The sequence below is a fragment of the Myotis davidii genome, unplaced genomic scaffold, assembly GCF_000327345.1.
Source record: "Myotis davidii unplaced genomic scaffold, ASM32734v1 scaffold147, whole genome shotgun sequence".
NCBI lineage: Eukaryota > Metazoa > Chordata > Mammalia > Chiroptera > Vespertilionidae > Myotis > Myotis davidii.
The window spans coordinates 3,586,924-3,606,867 of NW_006383010.1; the positions used below are offsets into that span (position 1 = coordinate 3,586,924).

Here is a 19,944-nt window from a genome sequence, read left to right on the forward strand (position 1 = left end):
ATGCCACCCGAGCCGTCCATTGCAAAGAGCAAAGTGCCCACAGCTCCCAGACTCCCGTTAAACAATCGCTCTGTTTGGAGAGGGGGACGTCAGCCAGGTGTTTGGGGCCTCGGCGCAGCGCTGTTCTGAGTCCTCCCGTCTTATCTGTCGCCCTTTCTCGTGTGACGTGGGGAACGCAGTGCGGAAAGTGCCTCCTCTTTGAAAGCCAAGTCCTCATGACTCAGCTCTTAGGCAGTTGAAAACAAGAACGGTTTCCCAACTGTCAGGCGTAAGAAATTGTTCCAAAACACTTTTGTCTGCTGGTTCCTGCTCTCATGAAAGCTGGGGCCGTGCTTAGTCCGGTGGCTGTGGAGGAGTCAGAGATAAAAGGTCCCCGGTGGCATGGGGGGAACCAATGGCAAGTTCACCTTTCACATTGGATATATTCTTTTACTTTTTCATTTGATGTAAATCCCCAACCCAACCCAGAATGTTTGGACTTCCTTACAACACCCACTGTGACGGCCTCCGGCTCACTTATTTGGTGTGTATGTGTGTGCGCACGCCAATGCCCAGTCTCACTTTCCTGCCCAAGTCCTGGTGGTCCAGAGGACAGAAACCCAGGGAAGCTCCACCAGAGTGTGTTTAGCCACAACTCCTTAGCTTTGGTAGGTCAGGGCCTGCTGGATTATTTGGTAGGAACTGACATAAACAAATACTAGTGAACAGAAGCACGTATTTTAAACAGCAGTATGTCCAAACATGGTTTACCAGATCCTCTAGGATAAATTAAAACATTTAAGATAAGTAAGTTTTTTGGGGGGTATAATTTTGAGCATTTACATTGACAACACACACATATTTGTGGAAATATTTAAAGAAAGTAGTTGTGGTGTAGTGAAAAGGACTTTGGATTGTTAACCCGAGAATCTGAATTGGAGTGTGGGCTCTGCCGCCAGCCAGGTCTATGGTCTTGGGGACACACACACGCGCACACACACGCACACACACACACACACATACACCCTCAGCATTTTATATACAATTTTATTAGAAGTAGGTGAGGCCTCCTAAGGTTCACTATTCATAAATCTCAGGTGAAGGGCCTGTCAGAGCTCATTCTTAGCGACTATTTAAAGACACCCTCCAGTGCATCTAAGTAATTACCCCTCACTTACCTGTCTGGGAATCCAGTGTAGTGGAAAGAACACTGGACTGCAAGCCTGGAGAAACTGGTTCTAGTTTAGCTTTCATTGCCGGAGGGAATCCTGAAATTTGCCTATGCCTAATTAAAGAATGTTTGTTGAGAGCCTAATGTAGGTCAGACATAGTCTAGATGCTAGAGATATATAAATCTAGGTATTAAATTATATAAGATGGATATGTCCTTAATGTGTTTCCAGTTTTGGTTTACAAAAATGTAGTATATTTATAATCTCATGTCCCTTAATCACAGTAGGTGTCAGCATCCATTTTACACGAGGTGAGTGAGAGAGAGGGATATCACAGGGAGGAGCAACAGCCTGTCATCCTACTAGAAATATTTACGTAGAAAGACCAAAAAAAAAAAAAAAGAATTAGATTTAACACCATTTCTTTTCTAATCACCAGGACAGTTCTGGCACGTGACTGACTTACACTTAGACCCTACTTACCACATCACAGATGACCACACAAAAGTGTGTGCTTCGTCCAAAGGCACAAATGCCTCCAATCCTGGCCCCTTTGGAGATGTTATGTGTGATTCTCCATATCACCTTATCTTGTCAGCGTTTGATTTTATTAAAAATTCAGGACAAGAAGCATCTTTCATGATATGGACAGGGTAAGTTATTATATAAGTACCAGGAGTTGCTCAGTGTCTTAAGCTTCATTAGATTGCTGAATTCCATAAGATTAATTATGTTTTAAAATTATTTGGTTTAAGAAATTCTAGGTCATTCAAATGAATCAACATTATTAGAGATAAAATTTTTAGAATTGTGTGGTTTTTAGAGTACACACTCTAGAAATATGTTGATGCTAGGACAGGAATCCATAAGCAGCACACTTATATCAGTATCTTGGTATTTTGTCACTTATTAATGTGATAAAAGTCTTGATTAAATAATAAAAACAAATGGCAAAAATGGGAGTTAACCTGTGATAGCAGTTTTGCAAACACCATCCTCTGGTGGTATAATGAAATATTCCATCCATTATGATGGAATCGTAGAGTGAAGAGGCCTCTATTTCCTGTGCCTGAAGCAGTATTATTATTTTCTCCATTTTACATATAAGGAAATGAAAGCACTGAGCATCTAAGTAACTTGCCCAAGTGCACACAGCAAGTGAGTGGCAAAGCTGGGATTTAAAAAATATATATATTTTATTGATTTTTTACAGAGAGGAAGGGAGAGGGATCGAGAGTTAGAAACATCGATGAGAGAGAAGCATTGATCAGTTGCCTCCTGCACACCCCCTACTGGGTATGTGCCTGCAACCAAGGTACATGCCCTTGACTGGAGTCGAACCTGGGACCCTTCAGTCCCCAGGCCGACGCTCTATCCAGTGAGCCAAACCAGCCAGGGCAAAGCTGGGATTTTTAATACAGGCATTTTGGCTCTGGAATCTGTGCTTTTAATTTACTAAAATTTGTTATTTCTCATAAATCTGCAGTCAGGCAGTAAAACAGGCTGAGATTTCTAGTTTATCTTTTGTGATTACACACATTTTTAAAATGAGATTCTTTGTGGGAGAAAGGTAAATGAAGAGTAGTTTGTCAACTCCTCACTCACATCTGCTGTTTGATGGCAGAGGTTTGCAAAGACAGTCCACAGCAAGGCATTATGCATAAGTCTCGTGAATTTTTTATGTAACCTGACTTTGTTCTCTATGATTCTTTGTTATTTTCAGGGACAGCCCACCTCATGTTCCAGTGTATGAACTCTCAACAGACACAGTCATAATGGTGATCGCTAATATGACAACCACTGTCCAGACTCTCTTTCCAAATCTCCAGGTTTTCCCTGCACTGGGGAATCATGACTATTGGCCACAGGTAAGTCTGACCTTAACTTCCAGAAGTGCTTAAAGGATTTTTCCCATCAGTAGTGTAAAAATTGTGACAATAACTAGCTGATGGTAAGCTGTGGAGTGGGGCTCATTGAGGCAGAGTGTGCTCGTAATGCTAACCCCCAATGAAGGCAAGATGAGTGTTTGGAGGACTTTAAAATGACTCTTCATAATTCATAAAATGTTATGTGCATAGTGAGTCTTTGGAAGCACATACCTAGTTTGTGAACTATTAATTTTTCTTTTTCTTTGTAATCTTCCTTTATTTCGCCTTTCTTTTGAGTAATTTTGTCATTTATTCATATTTGCATGATTCAGTTAAGGAGGAAAGTTAACACTGACAAATGTTTTGACAAATGTTTATGTTTTTCAGAATTTCAAAGCTCACCACACCCTAATCTAAGCTAGATTGTGACCGAAAACTTTAAAAACATAGCGAACTATCATAAGAACCAAAGAGGTTCAGGTTCAAGCCCCGTTTATCTGATTAAGATGTGATTCAAGGCAGAGACTGTATTCAGAATATTTAATGCCTGATAGAGACAGCCGAGCTTCAACTTATCAGAGCAGCTCTTTGTCAAGCAGCCTGTGTGTAACGGCTAATACCAGCTTTGGTTTCAGGGTCTTGTTATAGTAGTGTAGAACCCTCGATTTGTACAGATTTAAGAAATCTCAGAGATTATTGTTTAGTCTAGAGCAGCCGTGGGCAAACTATGGCCCGCGGGCTGGATCCGGCCTGTTTGAAATGAATAAAACTAAAAAAAAAAAAGATCGTACCCTTGTATGTAATGATGTTTACTTTGAATTTATATTAATTCACACAAACACACCATCCATGCTTTTGTTCCAGCCCTCCGGTCCAGTTTAAGAACCCATTGTAGCCCTCGAGTCAAAAAGTTTGCCCACCCCTGGTCTAGAGCATGGCAAATTCGGGCCTTTGGTCCAAATTGGCTTGCTACCTGTTATAAATAAAGTTTTATTGAAACACAACTATGCCCATTCTTCCTGTATTGCCTACGGCTTCTTTTGCACCAACTGCAGAGCAGAATAGTTGTGACAGATCGTATCTCTCATAAGCCTAACCTCTTTATTATTTTGCCCTTTGTAGAAGAAGTTCGCTGACCTTGGTCTAGATCTACTCTTCATTTTATAGATGAGAAAACAGGCCTAGAAATATTAAAGTGCTTGTTCAAGCACTCACAATCACTCAGGGGCGAAGCCTACATCCTGGATCTTTTCTGTGCAACTAGACCAACGCCCTTGCACACATCCCTTGCTCTTGCCAGAATAACATACTCAACATCTCTGGATTATGATGTTTACTGTCCTGCCTCTCTTTGTCTACATTTTTCTTTTTGCTTAGAATATCTTTTCCATCTCATGTCAAAAGGATGCTTCATGAGAGTTTTGATTATATTAGTCAGTCTAACCTGAATAGGATGATTTTGAAAAGTTGTACTCTGGGACGAGGGTAAGTTTCAAGTGACTTCTTGACACTGACCTCCCGTCTTGAGAGGAACACAGTGTGAGTCTTTGTGAGTTGGCCTCTCAAACAGTGGTCAACTTTTGTGACCACTGCGATGTTAGAGCACACAGTGCAGAGGCTTGGGGATGACAGTCTCCGGGAGCCAGAGGCTACACACATTGTTTTATTAGGTGACAGGCAGACTGGTACAGTGGAAAAGTGAGGTTAAGAGTCACATTCACTAGAATTTAAATCCTTATCTCGCCTTGCTTCTAATAGCTTGACCAACTTGGATAATTCACTTAATGTCCCTGATCCATAGGTCAGTCATTTGCAAATAGGAGCAATAATTCCCTCCTTGCAGAATTTTTGTGAGAATTAGTGACACTTTATGAAAAGGCACAACTTCCTACCCACCCCATAGTAAGCCCTCAGTAAGTGGAGTGGTGGCTGTTATAGCATTAAGCTGTGGCATCCTCTCCTTTGAGGATTTCTTTCTTTTTACTTTTATCTCTGTCTTCTTTTAATTTATTTTTTTTATTTTTTAAAGTCTTTATTGTTGAACGTATTACAGATGTCTCCTTTGTCTTTTTATGAAGTCACATCTTATAATAATTCAAAGATGTAGGTACTACCCAACTTCTAAACTGTATCCTATTACGTGTACAGCTAAGGTAAATTGGACAGTCTGCATACCTTAAACCAGTGATGGCAAACCTATGACACGCGAACTCATTTTTTTGGTTGAGTTTTCTTTGTTAAATGGCATTTAAATATATAAAATAAATATCAAAAATATAAGTCTTTGTTTCACTATGGTTGCAAATATCAAAAAATTTCTATATGTGACACGGCACCGGAGTTAAGTTAGCGTTTTTCAAAATGCTGGCACGCCGAGCTCAAAACGTTCGCCATCACTGCCTTCAACAGTTAATTTTTTTCTCTTTCTAGCTTATGACTTTATATTTTAAAATCTTTTTATTATTCTACTCCCATCCTTCTATCCCACATGTCCCATTTCAGGAATGTCAAATGTAACATGAAAGCCTCACCACAATATTACTAGAGACTGATACCTGAGATTGAATTCTGGAGAGTGTTAGTAACAAATACAGATGACAAGTGTTGTTTCCATTAAAACCCCATAAACATGTACATAAACATAGCTACATAAACGTACACATACAGAGGCATGTCCCCACCCATTCCATCAGAAGTTGATATTCGTGTGGGCAGCCCGGGGATTCCTTCCAGTGGCCACCTGCCCAAGAAAGCAGTCTGGGCCAGGGTCCTCATTTACTCCTAAACTGGTAAGGCTGGTGCCGTGAAACTTATGGGTGGGTCCCACTGAGTACCTCATTTCTCAGCGGTGGTCATGTCATAGCCCAAACGAACTGAGATGATAGTATGGTCCCATAGATAGGTGGAGGTAAGCGTGATGGCACAAAGGCCTGGGATTTTGATCCTGCTCTGTGACTGACCAGTTGTTCCTGGATGAATCACCTAAGTTCTCTGGTGCTGATATTTCTCATATTTAAAATGGAAAAGTGTAGAGTGCTTTTTATATAATTTTAAGATTCCACTAGACCATGTTAGTATCTTGGTTTCCATCTCAAAGTAAACACATGGTTGAAACTTTAGGGGTTTTTTTGATGATGATGACCAATTTTTAATTTTTATTTTAAATTGATATTTAGAGAGAGGAAAGGAGAGGGAGAGAGAAACATCATAATATGAGAATGCAAAATTGATCAGCTGCTTCATATACACCCCCACCAGAGATCGCCCCCTGAAACCTAGGCATGTGCCCTGACCAGGAACTGTCAGCGTTTTGGTGCAACCTTTTGGTACATAGGACGACGCCCAACCAACTGAGCCACACCAGCCAGGGCAATGATGACTAATTCTAAATCAGAATCTGGATTGGCCTATGCTATTGTGTAATTTTCACAGGTGACTCTGATCTCTGACACGAACTGAAAATATGCTTTGGATAATTAGTTCCAGTTAAAACAACTTATTTGCTTATTACTTGCTCTGAATGTATTTATACTTTGATTATGTACTAGGCATATGTATTAGGAACTAAGGTGCCTCGGGTGTCATCTTGAGACATAACTAAGCATTTTAATTAATGCTAACGAGGAAACTCCTTTAAGAAATAGGTCTCTATCACTATTATACAAGGAAATGAAGATAGTGAATAAAATGGCATCAGTTTTTTATTATATTTTTTTAAAGACCAAAGTAGGAATAATTACCCAATTTTACAAATGCTTTCTGGGTTTCTATTCAGTATCTACTTTCTTAAAGTTTTGTTTTTTTCTCCCCTAGAGCTTATGTCACATAAACATATATTATTGTAATATGATAAATAGGATGATAAAATATACTTTATGATAATAAAAATAATGTTTTATACATCTAGTACACCATTAAAAATCAACACGTTGATAAAATTCAGGTTGACATAAGAGACTTCTTCAAATCAAATTTTTATGGTTATAAATCTTTAAGAAGTTAAGAAGTTTTTTAGTAGTGTTAACATTTCAGAGGACTTATTCTAATTTTTTTCCATTCCTTCCACATGCTATGATTCCACATATGAGTGAGATTCCACGTATGAGTGAGATCATGTGATACTTGTCTTTCTCTGACTGGCTTATTTCGCTTAACATAATACTCTCCAAGTCCTTCCATGCTGTCTCAGAGGGTAAGAGATCTAGATTTCACATATAAGTGAAATCATAAGGCATTTGCCCTTCTCTGTCTGATCCTTTTTTTGTCAACTTGATGAATCATTATTCAAGGCCTGGTTCAACTGCTCTATTGTCTCTCCCTGCTGACTCTTTGGACCAAACTTGATTGTTCTTGCTTCTATACTCCCAGAACCTCTGCAGTAGTACCTTGTGCACTGTCTTATAGGTGATTGATTGTTTTTTGTCCCTGTCACTCCAACTAAGTTATAAATTCCTTGAAGATCTAGTATTCATCTTTGTATTTTCAGATACCTATCATAGTAGTAAACACTCAAGCAATGTTTAATTAATTGATCCACATATTCTTTAGAGTTTCAATGGTGACTTATATTGTTTGTGGCCAGGATCAACTGCCTACCTTCACCAGCAAGGTGTACAATGCAGTAGCAAACCTCTGGAAACCATGGCTAGATGAAGAAGCTATTCAGACTTTAAAGAAAGGTAGGTGAAAGATGTACTCATCTCTATTTTGCCTCTATTTTTATTAACGTTGTTTAGACTTAGGTCTTTCATATTTGCTTGGCTGTGCCACTTCTGAAGAGCCTCTGTACCCAGTTTTTCTGGAGGCCACAAATCATGTTGGAAAGCCGAGGAGAGAGAGGCAGGGATGGTGAGTGGGCCCAGGGCCAGCATCTCAGTGACTAGCTCTGACAGTAGGCTCTTGGGTGTTCTGTCACCACTGGTTTGCTGGTGTCAGTGGGCTTATGCCTTTAAGCTTCATCTCCATGGAGAGTGTAGTATCTCTGGTTTGTCTGCCATTTCTTCATTGGTCTCTGGCAAGATCCATGTGTGTTGCCATTCTTTGGATTTTGTATTTCACAATAATTCTCAACTTCCCCAGTCATACAAGAGTAAGAGTTGGTATATTAATATTTCTTTTACAAAATTCAGTACCTCGTCGTCTAGTGCCAATATATTTGTTGTATTTTCACCTGAATATTGGAAACAACTCTTGTTACTTCTATGTATAGAAGAGTGAACATTGGACCTGGCACATGTAGGTTTTCCATAGTGGTTGTTAGACCTGATTCTTACCTAATGATGGCCTGTGTATATATACAAACTAAACAATGAGATCCTATGTAATAAAAGCCTAATATGCAAATTGACTGAACGGCAGAAAGACCGGTGAAATGACCAGTCGCTGAGATGTGCACTGACCACCAGGGAGCAGACGCTCAACACAGGAGCTGCCCCAGGCCCGCCAAGGCAGGTGCCAGTGGGGACCCCCCCTGATCACCCCACTGGTCACCCTGCAGAGGGAGGTGAGCGGTGGGGGCGGGGGTGGGGCCAGCAAGCGGGCAGCGCCAGGCTGGCCAAGGTGGGTGCCAATGGGGGCCCCCAATCATCCTGCCGGTCACCCCATAGATCGGCCCTGATCGCTGGCCAGGCTTAGGGACTCCACCCATGCACAAATTTCATGCACCAAGCCTCTAGTATAAATATAACCATCCTGGCTGGTTTGTAAATCTTTTTTTTTTTTTTTTTTTTTTGGTAAATCTTAATGAAGAATTTGCTTTCATAGTGACTGCATATCTGTGAGTGTGTTTCTCTAGAATGTGTTTAAATTTGTTTTTATAGGTGGCTTTTATTCACAGAAAGTTTCAACTAATCCGAACCTTAGGATCATCAGCCTAAACACAAACTTGTACTACGGCCCAGATATTGTGACCCTGAATAGGAGTGACCCAGCAAATCAGTTTGAATGGCTAGAAAATACACTGAATATCTCTCAGCAAAATAATGAGAAGGTAGATTTCATAGACCCAAATCATAAGGGGATAAACAGAGGGCTAAATTTGTGTATTTATTAAACTTGGGGGGGGGGCACGCATGTCAGGTATTAATAAAAATAGTAAAATTTGAAGATGTTTTCATATGAAATGCATGATAATTTATCTCTTGTTATTTGTTTTATTTTGTTTTGCTTTTAATGTTTTGAGGATTGATTGACATCAGTTCATATAAAAAAAGCTTATATTAAAAAAATTGTGACCAGTGTCACAGTTAACATATATGATCAACAGTGTAGTTAATTTATTATTTTTAACTAGTGGCTCAGTGCATGAAATTTGTGCGGGGATGGGGGTGGAGGTGGGGGGGGTGTGTCCCTTAGCCCAGCCTGCACTCTCTCTAATCTGGGACCCCTCAGGAGATGTCCGACTGCCAGCAATTGGACATCCTCTCGCAATCCAGGACCACTGGCTCCTAACTGCTCACCTGCCTGCCTGTCTGATCGCCCCTAACCACCTCTGCTTGCTTGCCTGATGCTCCTAACCGCTTCCCTGCTGGCCTGATCACCTCTAACTGCTCTCCCCTGCCTGCCTGATCGCCCCTAACTGCCTCTGCCTCGGCCTCTGCTACCATGGCTTTGTCCAGAAGGATGTCCGGAAGACGTCTGGTCTATCCAGTCTAATTAGCATATTGCCCTTTTATTAGTATAGATATATATTTTTTTATTGATTTCAGAGAGGAAGGGAGAGAGACAGAGAGATAGAAACATCAATGAATGGAGAGAATCATTGATTGGCTGCCCCCTGCGCGCCCCCTACTGGTGGGGGATCAAGCCCGCAACCCGGTCATGTGCCCTTGTTTGGAATCGAACCTGGTACCCTTTAGTCTGCAGGCCGACGCTCTATCCACTGAGCCAAACTGGCTAGGACAGCAGTGGAGTTTAAATGAGACAAGAGCATATATAGTGAAATAAATAGTTTTCTAATTTCATATTTTTTGGTAATAAATAGGAGAGATGGTATATTTGCTTTCTAAATTTTAATTAATATACGTTTGATCTTGGGTATCTAAATGTCATTTAGTTACGACAAATGTGCAGAAAGATTCTCATCAGTTCTCCTGTGTTTCTTTCCCCAGGTGTACATCATAGCACATATCCCAGTGGGCTATCTGCCCTATTCAATGGGCACTACAGCCATGAGAGAACTGTATAATGAGAAACTGATAGGTATTTTTAGAAAGTACAGCAATGTCATTGCAGGACAATTTTATGGACACACTCACAAAGACAGCATCATGGTTCTTTCAGATGAAAAAGGTAATGTTTAGAAGCACCTCTTACAGATATCAGACAGCCCTCTGGGTCAGAGGGAGAGGGCTGTCCCCAACCTCGATTCTCGTCTTTTCACACAAATGCATTTATACAAGAGGCCTTGATTGCATTGTAATGAAGCCAATTTTATTAAAGCAATCAAAGCATGCACCTTTATTAAAGAAGCAAGGCAAGCAAATCTAGGCATCTGGCTTAGGAAGCGCAGATGGGTCCCAGCTAATCTGAAGAGTGAACGGGGTGGGGGTCCGAGGCATTATATACCCTCCTGTCTATAGGTTTCGGCATCCCTCTGCTGAATATTTTGGTACAGATTCATTCTCAAGGTCCCTTTCTACCTTGTTGTGTCCGTCCCAGAATTCATGAGAAGCACCTGGCAACTTTAACTTGCCAAGCCTTGAGGCTGCTGGCTGCTCTGCTTAGGGGGTAAAAACTGCCTTTCCTTCCTTTCCTCTTCCCCACTCCTTTTCCGCACTCTCTCCTTAGGGAGGATTTTAACCATTTGCTCTCACGTGTCCTTGGCTGGGGAAGATAATGGCTTGTTATTTACAAGCTGGTTGCAAATTGCTCACACTGTTCAGCCTTGTTTTAACTCTCCTGCCTCAGGTTCCCTAGTCACTTGCTCTGGATTTTCCTAGCTCCTTACTGCCCTGTAACAGTAATTTGACATTTTGTTTGTATCGCCCAATCCAAGATGCTAAAGCAAAGCATCGAAATGCCGGTAATGTTACTGAGTTAGCAAATTAAATGTTTCATTAAATCCAGCACCAGATTTTACTTAATATAAAAAGCAAAGGACAATTTACCATTGGTTTAAAGTAAAACATAATAAACTCTTTTAAGTACTTACATGCATTGTTAATGACTCAGCATTAAAAGAAAAAAAAACACAGAAGAAACTCTAGCATCAAACTGAACAATGATGACCTATTTTAAAAAATTATTTCTGCACGAGGGTAGAAAACTCAAGAGTTAACAAACAAGACTTCTGATTTTATAGTAGTCAGTGTAGAGAAAAATCAATATGTGTTTTTTTCAGTAATTGGGGAAAATTTTTGAAATGCTTTACCTCTTTTATTTGGAATGGGTGGTCTTGGTAAAAATGATGATCTTTTAGAAGTTGATAGTTTTTTTACTCAGAAATTTAGTTCTATGGTATGTATAAAACATGGTGACACTTAAATATTTATTATGTAATCATTGGAATATTGTTTCAGGTAGAGGTACAGGACATGTGTGCATACTTGTAATAACTTGAATTTTTTATTATGAAAAATGTTAAATAGCCGAAAGCAGAGAGAATGGTAAAACAAACTCATGTACCATCATTTATTTTAACATCTATCAAGATTTTGCCACATTTGCTTTACCTATCCATTTTTAAAATTTTTTTCCTGAATTATCTGAAAGTGAATCTTAACATCAGATGTTTTAGCCCTACATGCTTCTCGATAGATTGCTAAAATACGTGAGTCACTTACATAATCATAATACCTTTAATTTATCTAACAAAATTAATGATAATTCTTTGCTATCTTTTAATACCAACCCATAATAAAATGTTTCTATTTTCTCAAAAGTGTTTCTGACAGATGTTTCAAGTCAGGAATCATTAAAGATCATATATTTTTGGGCTATTATATCTATTAATTTCTTAACCTGGAACTTGTTCATATTTTCAATATAGTTAAACTCAGTCTCTAAACAAATATTTTTTATGTGCACATGTTTTGTCCAGGAAGTCCAATAAATTCTGCGTTTGTGGCTCCTGCTGTTACCCCAGTGAAGGGCGCTTTAGAGAAAGAGACCAACAACCCTGGAGTCAGACTATTTCAGTATGATCCTCATGATTATAAGTTACTGGTAAGTTGGTACAATTTTAGAATTGACCCCATACTTATACATGTCTTCGTAACTTTCAGTAGTTGAGTTGAATGTTTTCAGCATAGCTGTGTGCGCTGTGTTTTATATAAAACTCCAGTGTCTTCCTTTTTATATTTGGAAGGTCAGCATTTGTAAGTGTGGGCTCATGAGGTCAGCCTTTGGGAGGCTGTTTCTCTAAAACTTCTGAAGAGTTCACATTCAGTTAGACCAGTGGTTCTCAACCTTGGCTGCACATTAGAATCACCTGGGAATCTTTTTAAAATCCTGATTTCTAGGCCTCATCTTCTGGAAATTCTGTTTCTTTGTTATGGGATGGGGGCCAGAACATTAGTAACAAAGAAACAGAATTTCCGGAGGATGAGGCCCAGAAATCAGGATTTTAAAAAGATTCCCAGGTGATTCTAATGTGCAGCCCAGGTTGAGAACCACTGAGTTAGATGAAGGTTCATTAGGCAGTGTCTCATCTGTGGACTTGTATATGTGTTGAAACTTTTCACTAAGTCTTATTTGTTATTAATGACCCTTCTTTAGAATAAAGTTATGAAGGAGAGTACAGGTTCTGAACCCATTCTGTCTCATGAGCTGTATCACCTAACTTCTCTGTCTGAGTCTATCCTTTTGTAAAATGGGGATTAAAATATTACTGCCTTCACTGAGTTGCTGTGAGGATTATATATATAAAGCACTAAGGAAATGCTTGGCTCCTCTTAAGTGCTCAATAAATGTCGGGAAAAGCAATTTGTAAAGGAAGTAAGTTGAGCTGAACATTTATTTTTGTGATAAAAGTTCTCTGGAGCTTGTACGTGACTCTGTTGTAGATAAATTTAGTATAGAAAGACTGAGCACTTAGTTTATGGGTAGTACTCCTTTCAACAAATTAATTGGGAAAGAACTCAATTATAGTGTCTATTGTTGTAACTATATATATTTTTCCTAGATAAACTTAATAGGAGGTAGTCCTTTTATTTCCTAGAATATGTTTTTATAAAAGAGGTAGGGCAGAGGAAATCTGGTTTAATCCATAAACATTAGATTGAATGAGGAAATAAGACAATTGGCAGATAAATTAGTTCAAAGGAATCTTTTTACAACTATTAGTTGCCTATTTTTGGATCTGAACCTCACTCATATATGGATCTCTGTGTCTGTATATATGTACTAACATAGAATGATGTCCCTGATATAGCACTCAATACTTTTTTTTTAAATATATATTTTATTGAGTTTTTACAGAGAAGAAGGGAGAGAGATAGAGAGTTAGAAACATCGATGAGAGAGAAACATCGATCAGCTGCCTCCTGCACATCTCCCACCGGGGATGTGCCCGCAACCCAGGTACATGCCCTTGACCGGAATCGAACCCGGCACCCTTCAGTCCGCAGGCTGACGCTCTATCCACTGAGCCAAACCGGCTTCGGCGGCACTCAATACTTTTTAAAAGTCCAAAAGTTTGTATAGTATGACCTCATTTGTTTAAAAAGCCAAAAAATAGGAGATAGGTGTATATTTTCTAAATACTTATATTTGTTTTGTACATAAACTCTAGAACAACGCAAACAACACGAGAGGGTTGGTAAATGTTTAACAACCTGCTCACTCAGAAAAAAATGCACATGCTTTGATTTACAGTGTTTGCTGATTTCCATGATGTAAATACTCCCATCATGGCCAATTTCAAGCTGCCAAAGTAATATCAACTAACTGGCAGGATTCCTGAAAATTTGACAATCGGCTCTTGTGAGCTGGTTACAGCCGCCTCCAGCACACCACTGATATGTGTAATATTATTAGTGGTGGCCACTTTGGACGTGTGTGAATTGAAGGCTTTTTATTTTGTACATCTCTGTATGTAGTTTATATTAATTTGGATTATGTTCTTTCATTTCTTTTTAAAGTGAAAAAGTAATATATTTCTTCTATTTGGACTCTTTCTCCAAAATCAATTCTCGCTTTTTTAATGACTACAACTTGAAATTAGGAGTGTCACATTAATCCTAGTAAGGACTCTTTGCACAGTGTTTTATATGCCCCCGAATGAACCAGGCTTTTTTACCGTTTTTAACTGTAGGATATGTTGCAGTTTTACTTGAACCTGACAGATGCTAATCTAAAAGGAGAATCCAACTGGCAGCTGGAGTACACCCTGACCCAGACTTATGACATTGAAGATTTGCAGCCAAAAAGTTTGTATGGCTTAGCTAAAGAATTTGCAGCCCTAGACAGTAAGAAATTTGTAAAATACTATAATTACTACTTTGTGAGTTATGACAGCAGTGTAATTTGCAATGAGTTGTGTAAGTCCTTTCAAATTTGTGCAATTATGAATCTTGATCATAATTCCTATGTAGATTGCCTCAAACATTATTATCTAAAGCACAATCTATAGTATTTCACAACTGGTGTTCATAGAAAATGTAACAGCGCTCTGTTTCTGCGATCAGTTGGTGGGACTTGTTATGTAAATCTTTGTGAGTTACTGAGCGGGCAAACAGAATTCCTTTCTTTGCTTTCTTTTTTAATGATGCCCAAATGAAGATATTTTTAATATTCCAAATCTTTGTTACAATAAATATGTATAAACGGCCCACTAGAATGATGTTTAGATACACATTTTCTGTCTTCCAGTTTATATGATTATATCTAATTTATACTCTTGTGACAATGCCGTTTTTTATAGTCAAGGAAACGACTTCTTCTGAAGTGTGATGAATTATTTTTCAAAAGATAATTTAAGGTTTGATTGATTCACTCTTATTAAAACCCCATGTGTAAACTGAAGTTCAAACTGTTTAAATCTCATGTGTAAACTGAGGTTAACCTTATTTACATGCACTGCGTCCTCTTGGGAAAACGCGGATTTCTCACTCGGGTCATCTCTGAGTCTATGAAACATCACCAGACACGTGGCATCGAGCTGTCTTCACTCTGTGCATGAAGGGGAGTGCTCTTCAGTACTACCGGCTTTTTTTCTTTTTCTTTTTTTTATATCCTCACCCGAGGATACTTTTTCCACTGATTTTTTAGGGAGAATGGAAGAGAGAGGGAAAGACAGAAACATCGATGTGAGAGAAACACATCGATTGGTTGCCTCCTGGATGAGCCCTGACCAGGCTTCAGGCCCGAGGAAGAGCCTGCAACCAAGGCACGTGCCCTCGACCAGAATTGAACCCGGGACCCTTTGGTCTGCAGGCTGACGCTCTATCCACTGAGCCAAACTGGATAGAGCAGTGCTGCTAACTTTTAATGAGAGAATGTCACGTTATACGGACTGTAACTGCAGTGCTAGCACAAGGCCTGGGTCCTAGTCCAGGGTCTGACACTTGGTAAATAACTGTTGAAATGAATTGAAAGGTGCGATTATTTCCCAAAGAAGTGTATGGGGATGCAGCAGTGGCATTTTCTTTGTCACAGTGTTCGGAGAGAGGATAAAAATGAGCTTTCATTCCATGGGGTTGATTTTAGGGTTCTTCCATGGTTGTTGGCTTCTCAACAGCTTCTCTCCAGCTGTTGCTTGTTTCCAGGCTCACTGGGAGGATTAAAGGGGAAGAGAAGAGGATGAGGCTGAGGAATTTAAGGGAAGAGATGATTGTACACCCCAGTACCCCCAGTACATTGGTTTGCTGGAGAATACATACAGTCAGGAGCTTTAATCAATCAGTGAGGAAAGTGAAACTCATTATCCTAGTGACTGGTTTGACTTCACGTAAAAAATGACTTGTTGGTTTCATCTTAATTTCCAGAGGGCCAAGATGTGAATATTATAAAATTAAAATATTAGATCTAAGAAACTATCAATATTTGTTAGGTAAACCTTTTTTTAAATTTTTAGGTTTAAAAATAAATTAGTATGTTTTAGACGTGAGAATACTGAAACAAAGTAAAGATTTATTTTTATAAAATTATATCATTTAGAAATGATCCTACCCGCAATTCTATTTAAGGTCAGTATTGTCAGATGACTACATCCTGTATTTATATATTTTTATGCTTAATGGACAAATGTTTTAAGAAAACAGGCTTGCGCCGTGTCAGGAAAATTGCTGAAAGCCAAAGATGGCGGGAGGTGACTCAGACAACGAGTCCTAGCACCGGAGGTGAACACACTTGGGCTTGCAGGATGACTGTGGAGGGAATTTCTGCATCTTTTGGGGACTTGCGGAGTGAACATTTAGGGTCCTTCCCACATTATTCTACAATAAAAACTTTTTAATGCTACCTTTTTGTGTTCAGTTTACTTTTATCTTAAAGTAGAAATAAATGGTCTGAAAGTTTCAGTAACATTTAGGTACATTATCAGTCGTTAAAGAAATGTTTCAATTCTATAATCAGAGCTGTTACTATTATTTTTTTGTGGTTTATTTCAGGTTATGCTCAATTATTTAAATTCTGTCCACAGTAAAACTTGTCTTGATTTGCTTCTGCTTATTGCTAGTGCTTTGGCAAATTTATAAAATATACCTAGTTTGGATTATTTGAATTGATACTTTCAAACCAGTTTTGTTTCAACATTTAGCCACACATTGATAGGAAGGAATGGGAGTAAAGGTGAGGGACACGGGAAAGAGACCTTAAGAAGAACCACTGGTTTAGGTGGGTAGAGATTTAGGGGCAAAACATACCTACTAATATATACTAGGAAATGTCTATTCAAATGAATTCTTTCCTTTTCTAATACTAATATTCTCACATATTACGAATGGTTTGGCTAACTTGAACAGCCATCTCCCATCTTGAATGATGGGGGGAAATCTTCGTAAATTCAGCAGCCCTCCTGGTGGTGCCTAGTCCTAGGATACCATCTGATCTGTGTCCAGCCCCTCAGAAAATTCTATTACTCTAGACCAGCTGTGGGCAAACTACGGCCCGTTTGAAATGAATAAAAACTAAAAAAAAAAAAAAAAGACCGTACCCTTTTATGTAATGATGTTTATTTTGAATTTATATTAGTTCACACAAACACTCCATCCATGCTTTTGTTCCGGCCCTCCAGTCCAGTTTAAGAACCCATTGTGGCCCTCGAGTCAAAAAGTTTGCCCACCCCTGCTCTAGACTCTTAAAAGATGAGCTGAATCCTGCCTCTTGAATATTGTCACATCTGAATGAGTCAGTCAGAGAAAGACAAACGCTATGATTTCACTGTTATGTGCAATGTAAACAAACAAACAAACAAACAAACAAAATTGAAGCAGGTTCATAGATACAGAAATTGATTTGCCAGAGGGGAGAGGGGTTGGGAGAAGGTGGAGGGATTAAGAAGCACTGGTTGGTAGTTACAAACAGTCACGGGGATGTAAGTTACAGCATAGAGAATATAGTCAGTAATATTATAATAACTATGTATGATGCTAGGTTGGTATTGGAAATATGGGGCAGGGGTGAACACTTTGTAAAGCATATGATTGTTTAGCCACTGTGTTGTGCACCTGAAACAAATACAAAATAATATTCAATATAAATAACTGAAAAATAAAACTAAAAAAAGAAATAGTCAACTCCAATTCAAAAGAAATAAAAAGAATATTGTCACATCTGCCTCGTGTGATTCTTCTATGCAGTGAGCTTTATGCCACAAGAAGGAAGATGGGACTTCATTGGGCTAACAGTAGAGGTGATGTGACTGTTTCTGGACCTGCTTGCTAAATAAAATCTATGAGACTCTGCTTTCATTGTTAACATCGGAAGAAGTTGTGGGGGGAAAAGTCATTTAATGTACAGTATTTTTCAGGATGGCCAATGCAAGCTGGTTAGATACTTACCTCTTAAAGAGGTCTTTCTGCAGTTATATAAAATGTTTTGTTGCCTTGTTAAAGAAATCTAGTCTATCAAAAGCATACCCAGCAATGGCTTGTATTATTTTTTCCATTTCCAGGTTTGCAAGGTAATCAAGAATACATACATGTACAGCCCTTAGCTAATCAGTTTTGGCAGCACACTGAACAGAGATATACCTGACATTAAGTTAGCTTTAAGCTTATTGGCTGTGCCAACCGCTAGAGGCAATTTGGAACCCAATCCCTGGAAAGCATTTGCAGGATTTACTACCTGTTTGCCTGGCACCTTCTCAATGGTGAGAGGTCTGGGTACACTTGCTAATCCAAGAGTGTCTTAATGCTCGAGTTGAGGCAGAGGGGTCCCAGTGAAGACACCTTTTCAACAACTCATTTGTCATTTTTCCTGTTAATCCCTCAAATGACTGCCCTGTGGTGTTAAAGGACAATCGCAGCAGCCTGAGGTGGTTTCTCTTCACCTGGAAATTCATTAATCATCACCTTTTCTCTTGAAGTCTAGCTGGAACCTTTAGCTGAAATATATGTGGTTTCTTACAACCCTGTATTTGTTTGCAAAAGGTTAGTATCATTAAGTTTAGAATCTATGTATATTAAAATCCTTGGAAAATTAAAAATGTCACTGAAAATTTTAAAAATACCATTTATTCATTATTATATTTTAATGGATATATTTGCTACACCAGGGAAAACTAAAATCTTTCATTTGGAATCTTTATGCTTTAGAAGCAAAACATGATCTTTTCAATAAGAATATATTTAAGAAGCTATTCGTCTTCAGTTGAGAATAATAAGCCATCGAAGATTAAACAGGGGGATCCTCTGTTTAGAAGCCACAATGTTTAAGTTACTCATACGTTCAAGAATTATTTTACAGAAAAGGAAAGTGGGTCCGTACATTTATTTATCAAATAAATGTCTATGGGCAGAGTTGACTGAGAAAGATGAAGTAGCCTGCTTAAGGGATATACCTAATTAAGGAAAGAAGCTGTAACTCAAACCCTAGCCTCTGACTTCAAGCTCAAGTTTGCAGCTTTCAGCACTTTCCACATCGATGTATAATTCATCAGGTTCACAGGGCAACAGATAAACTCTTCAACCAAAACCTTTTTTTTTTTGTTATGTGTTTCACAATTGAGTTAATTTTTTCCCAGACGGCCTGTTAGTATTTAAAATCGTTGTGTTTACTTAGTAGACACAACCGCCTCTCTGCCTCTTGATCCTGTTGAAATCTGCCTGTTCTTGTAATCAACACTCACCTGGCTACTTGCTTCCTTATGGGCAAACTCACCTGATTGTCACCCACCAATGGAAAATAACACAACCAACACTGAGGCCACATGATGTCTTGACCTGCTTCTATTAAAATTAAACTTCCGGGTATTTCTTCCTGACCAAGACATAATTTAAGAATTACACAAGAAAGGATTTATCCACTTCTCTATTACTTTAGAGTAAGTAAAATGGAACTTTTCAAGTATAAGAGGCTTTTTTTTCAACGTTGATTTTTACGTATTACTGCATTATTACTTTCAACACGCTGCTAGAAAGCTTTTATTTATTTTTTGGATAATTCTCACCCGAGGATATTTTCCTATTGCTTTTTAGAGAGAGTGGAAGGGAGGGGGAGAGACAGAGAGAACCATCAATGTGAGAGAGACACATCGATGGGTTTGGTTGCCTCCTGTAGGCGCCCAGACCGGAGCTGGAGATCAAGCCTGCAACCGAGGGACATGCCCTTGACCAGAATCAAACACTGGCCCCTTCAGCACACAGAATGATGTTCTACTCACTGAGCCAAACTGGCTGGGCTAGAAAGCTTTTATTTTTAAGAACTCATTATATATTTAATAAAGTTCAGTGAATTTTCCGTTTAACATGGTCTATCGCGCATCCATTTAATGCAAGATCCAAGCTTCGTGTCTATGTATCTGATTACTCCAGTTTATGGAA

General features: G+C 38.9%; 1 protein-coding gene across 1 annotated transcript; it reads left to right on the top strand.

Annotated features, from left to right (window-relative positions):
- Positions 1-14,980, top strand: SMPDL3A (sphingomyelin phosphodiesterase acid like 3A). Its single transcript, XM_006778503.2, has 8 exons — positions 1-97; positions 1,591-1,804; positions 2,875-3,019; positions 7,602-7,698; positions 8,839-9,008; positions 10,129-10,309; positions 12,060-12,184; positions 14,274-14,980. The coding sequence occupies exons 1-8, from the start codon at positions 1-3 to the stop codon at positions 14,589-14,591; spliced, it is 1,347 nt and encodes a 448-aa protein (XP_006778566.1). The 3' UTR covers positions 14,592-14,980.
- Positions 14,981-19,944: the final 4,964 nt, after the last annotated feature.

What these genes read in the sequence shown, in the direction of transcription:
- SMPDL3A (XM_006778503.2), top strand. Translation starts at nt 1, where the DNA reads ATGCCACCCGAGCCGTCCATTGCAAAGAGCAAAGTGCCCACAGCTCCC. An exon ending in TCTTTCATGATATGGACAGG is followed by an intron (nt 1,805 to 2,874) that starts GTAAGTTATTAT and finishes TGTTATTTTCAG; the next exon opens with GGACAGCCCACCTCATGTTC. An exon ending in ATCATGACTATTGGCCACAG is followed by an intron (nt 3,020 to 7,601) that starts GTAAGTCTGACC and finishes GTTTGTGGCCAG; the next exon opens with GATCAACTGCCTACCTTCAC.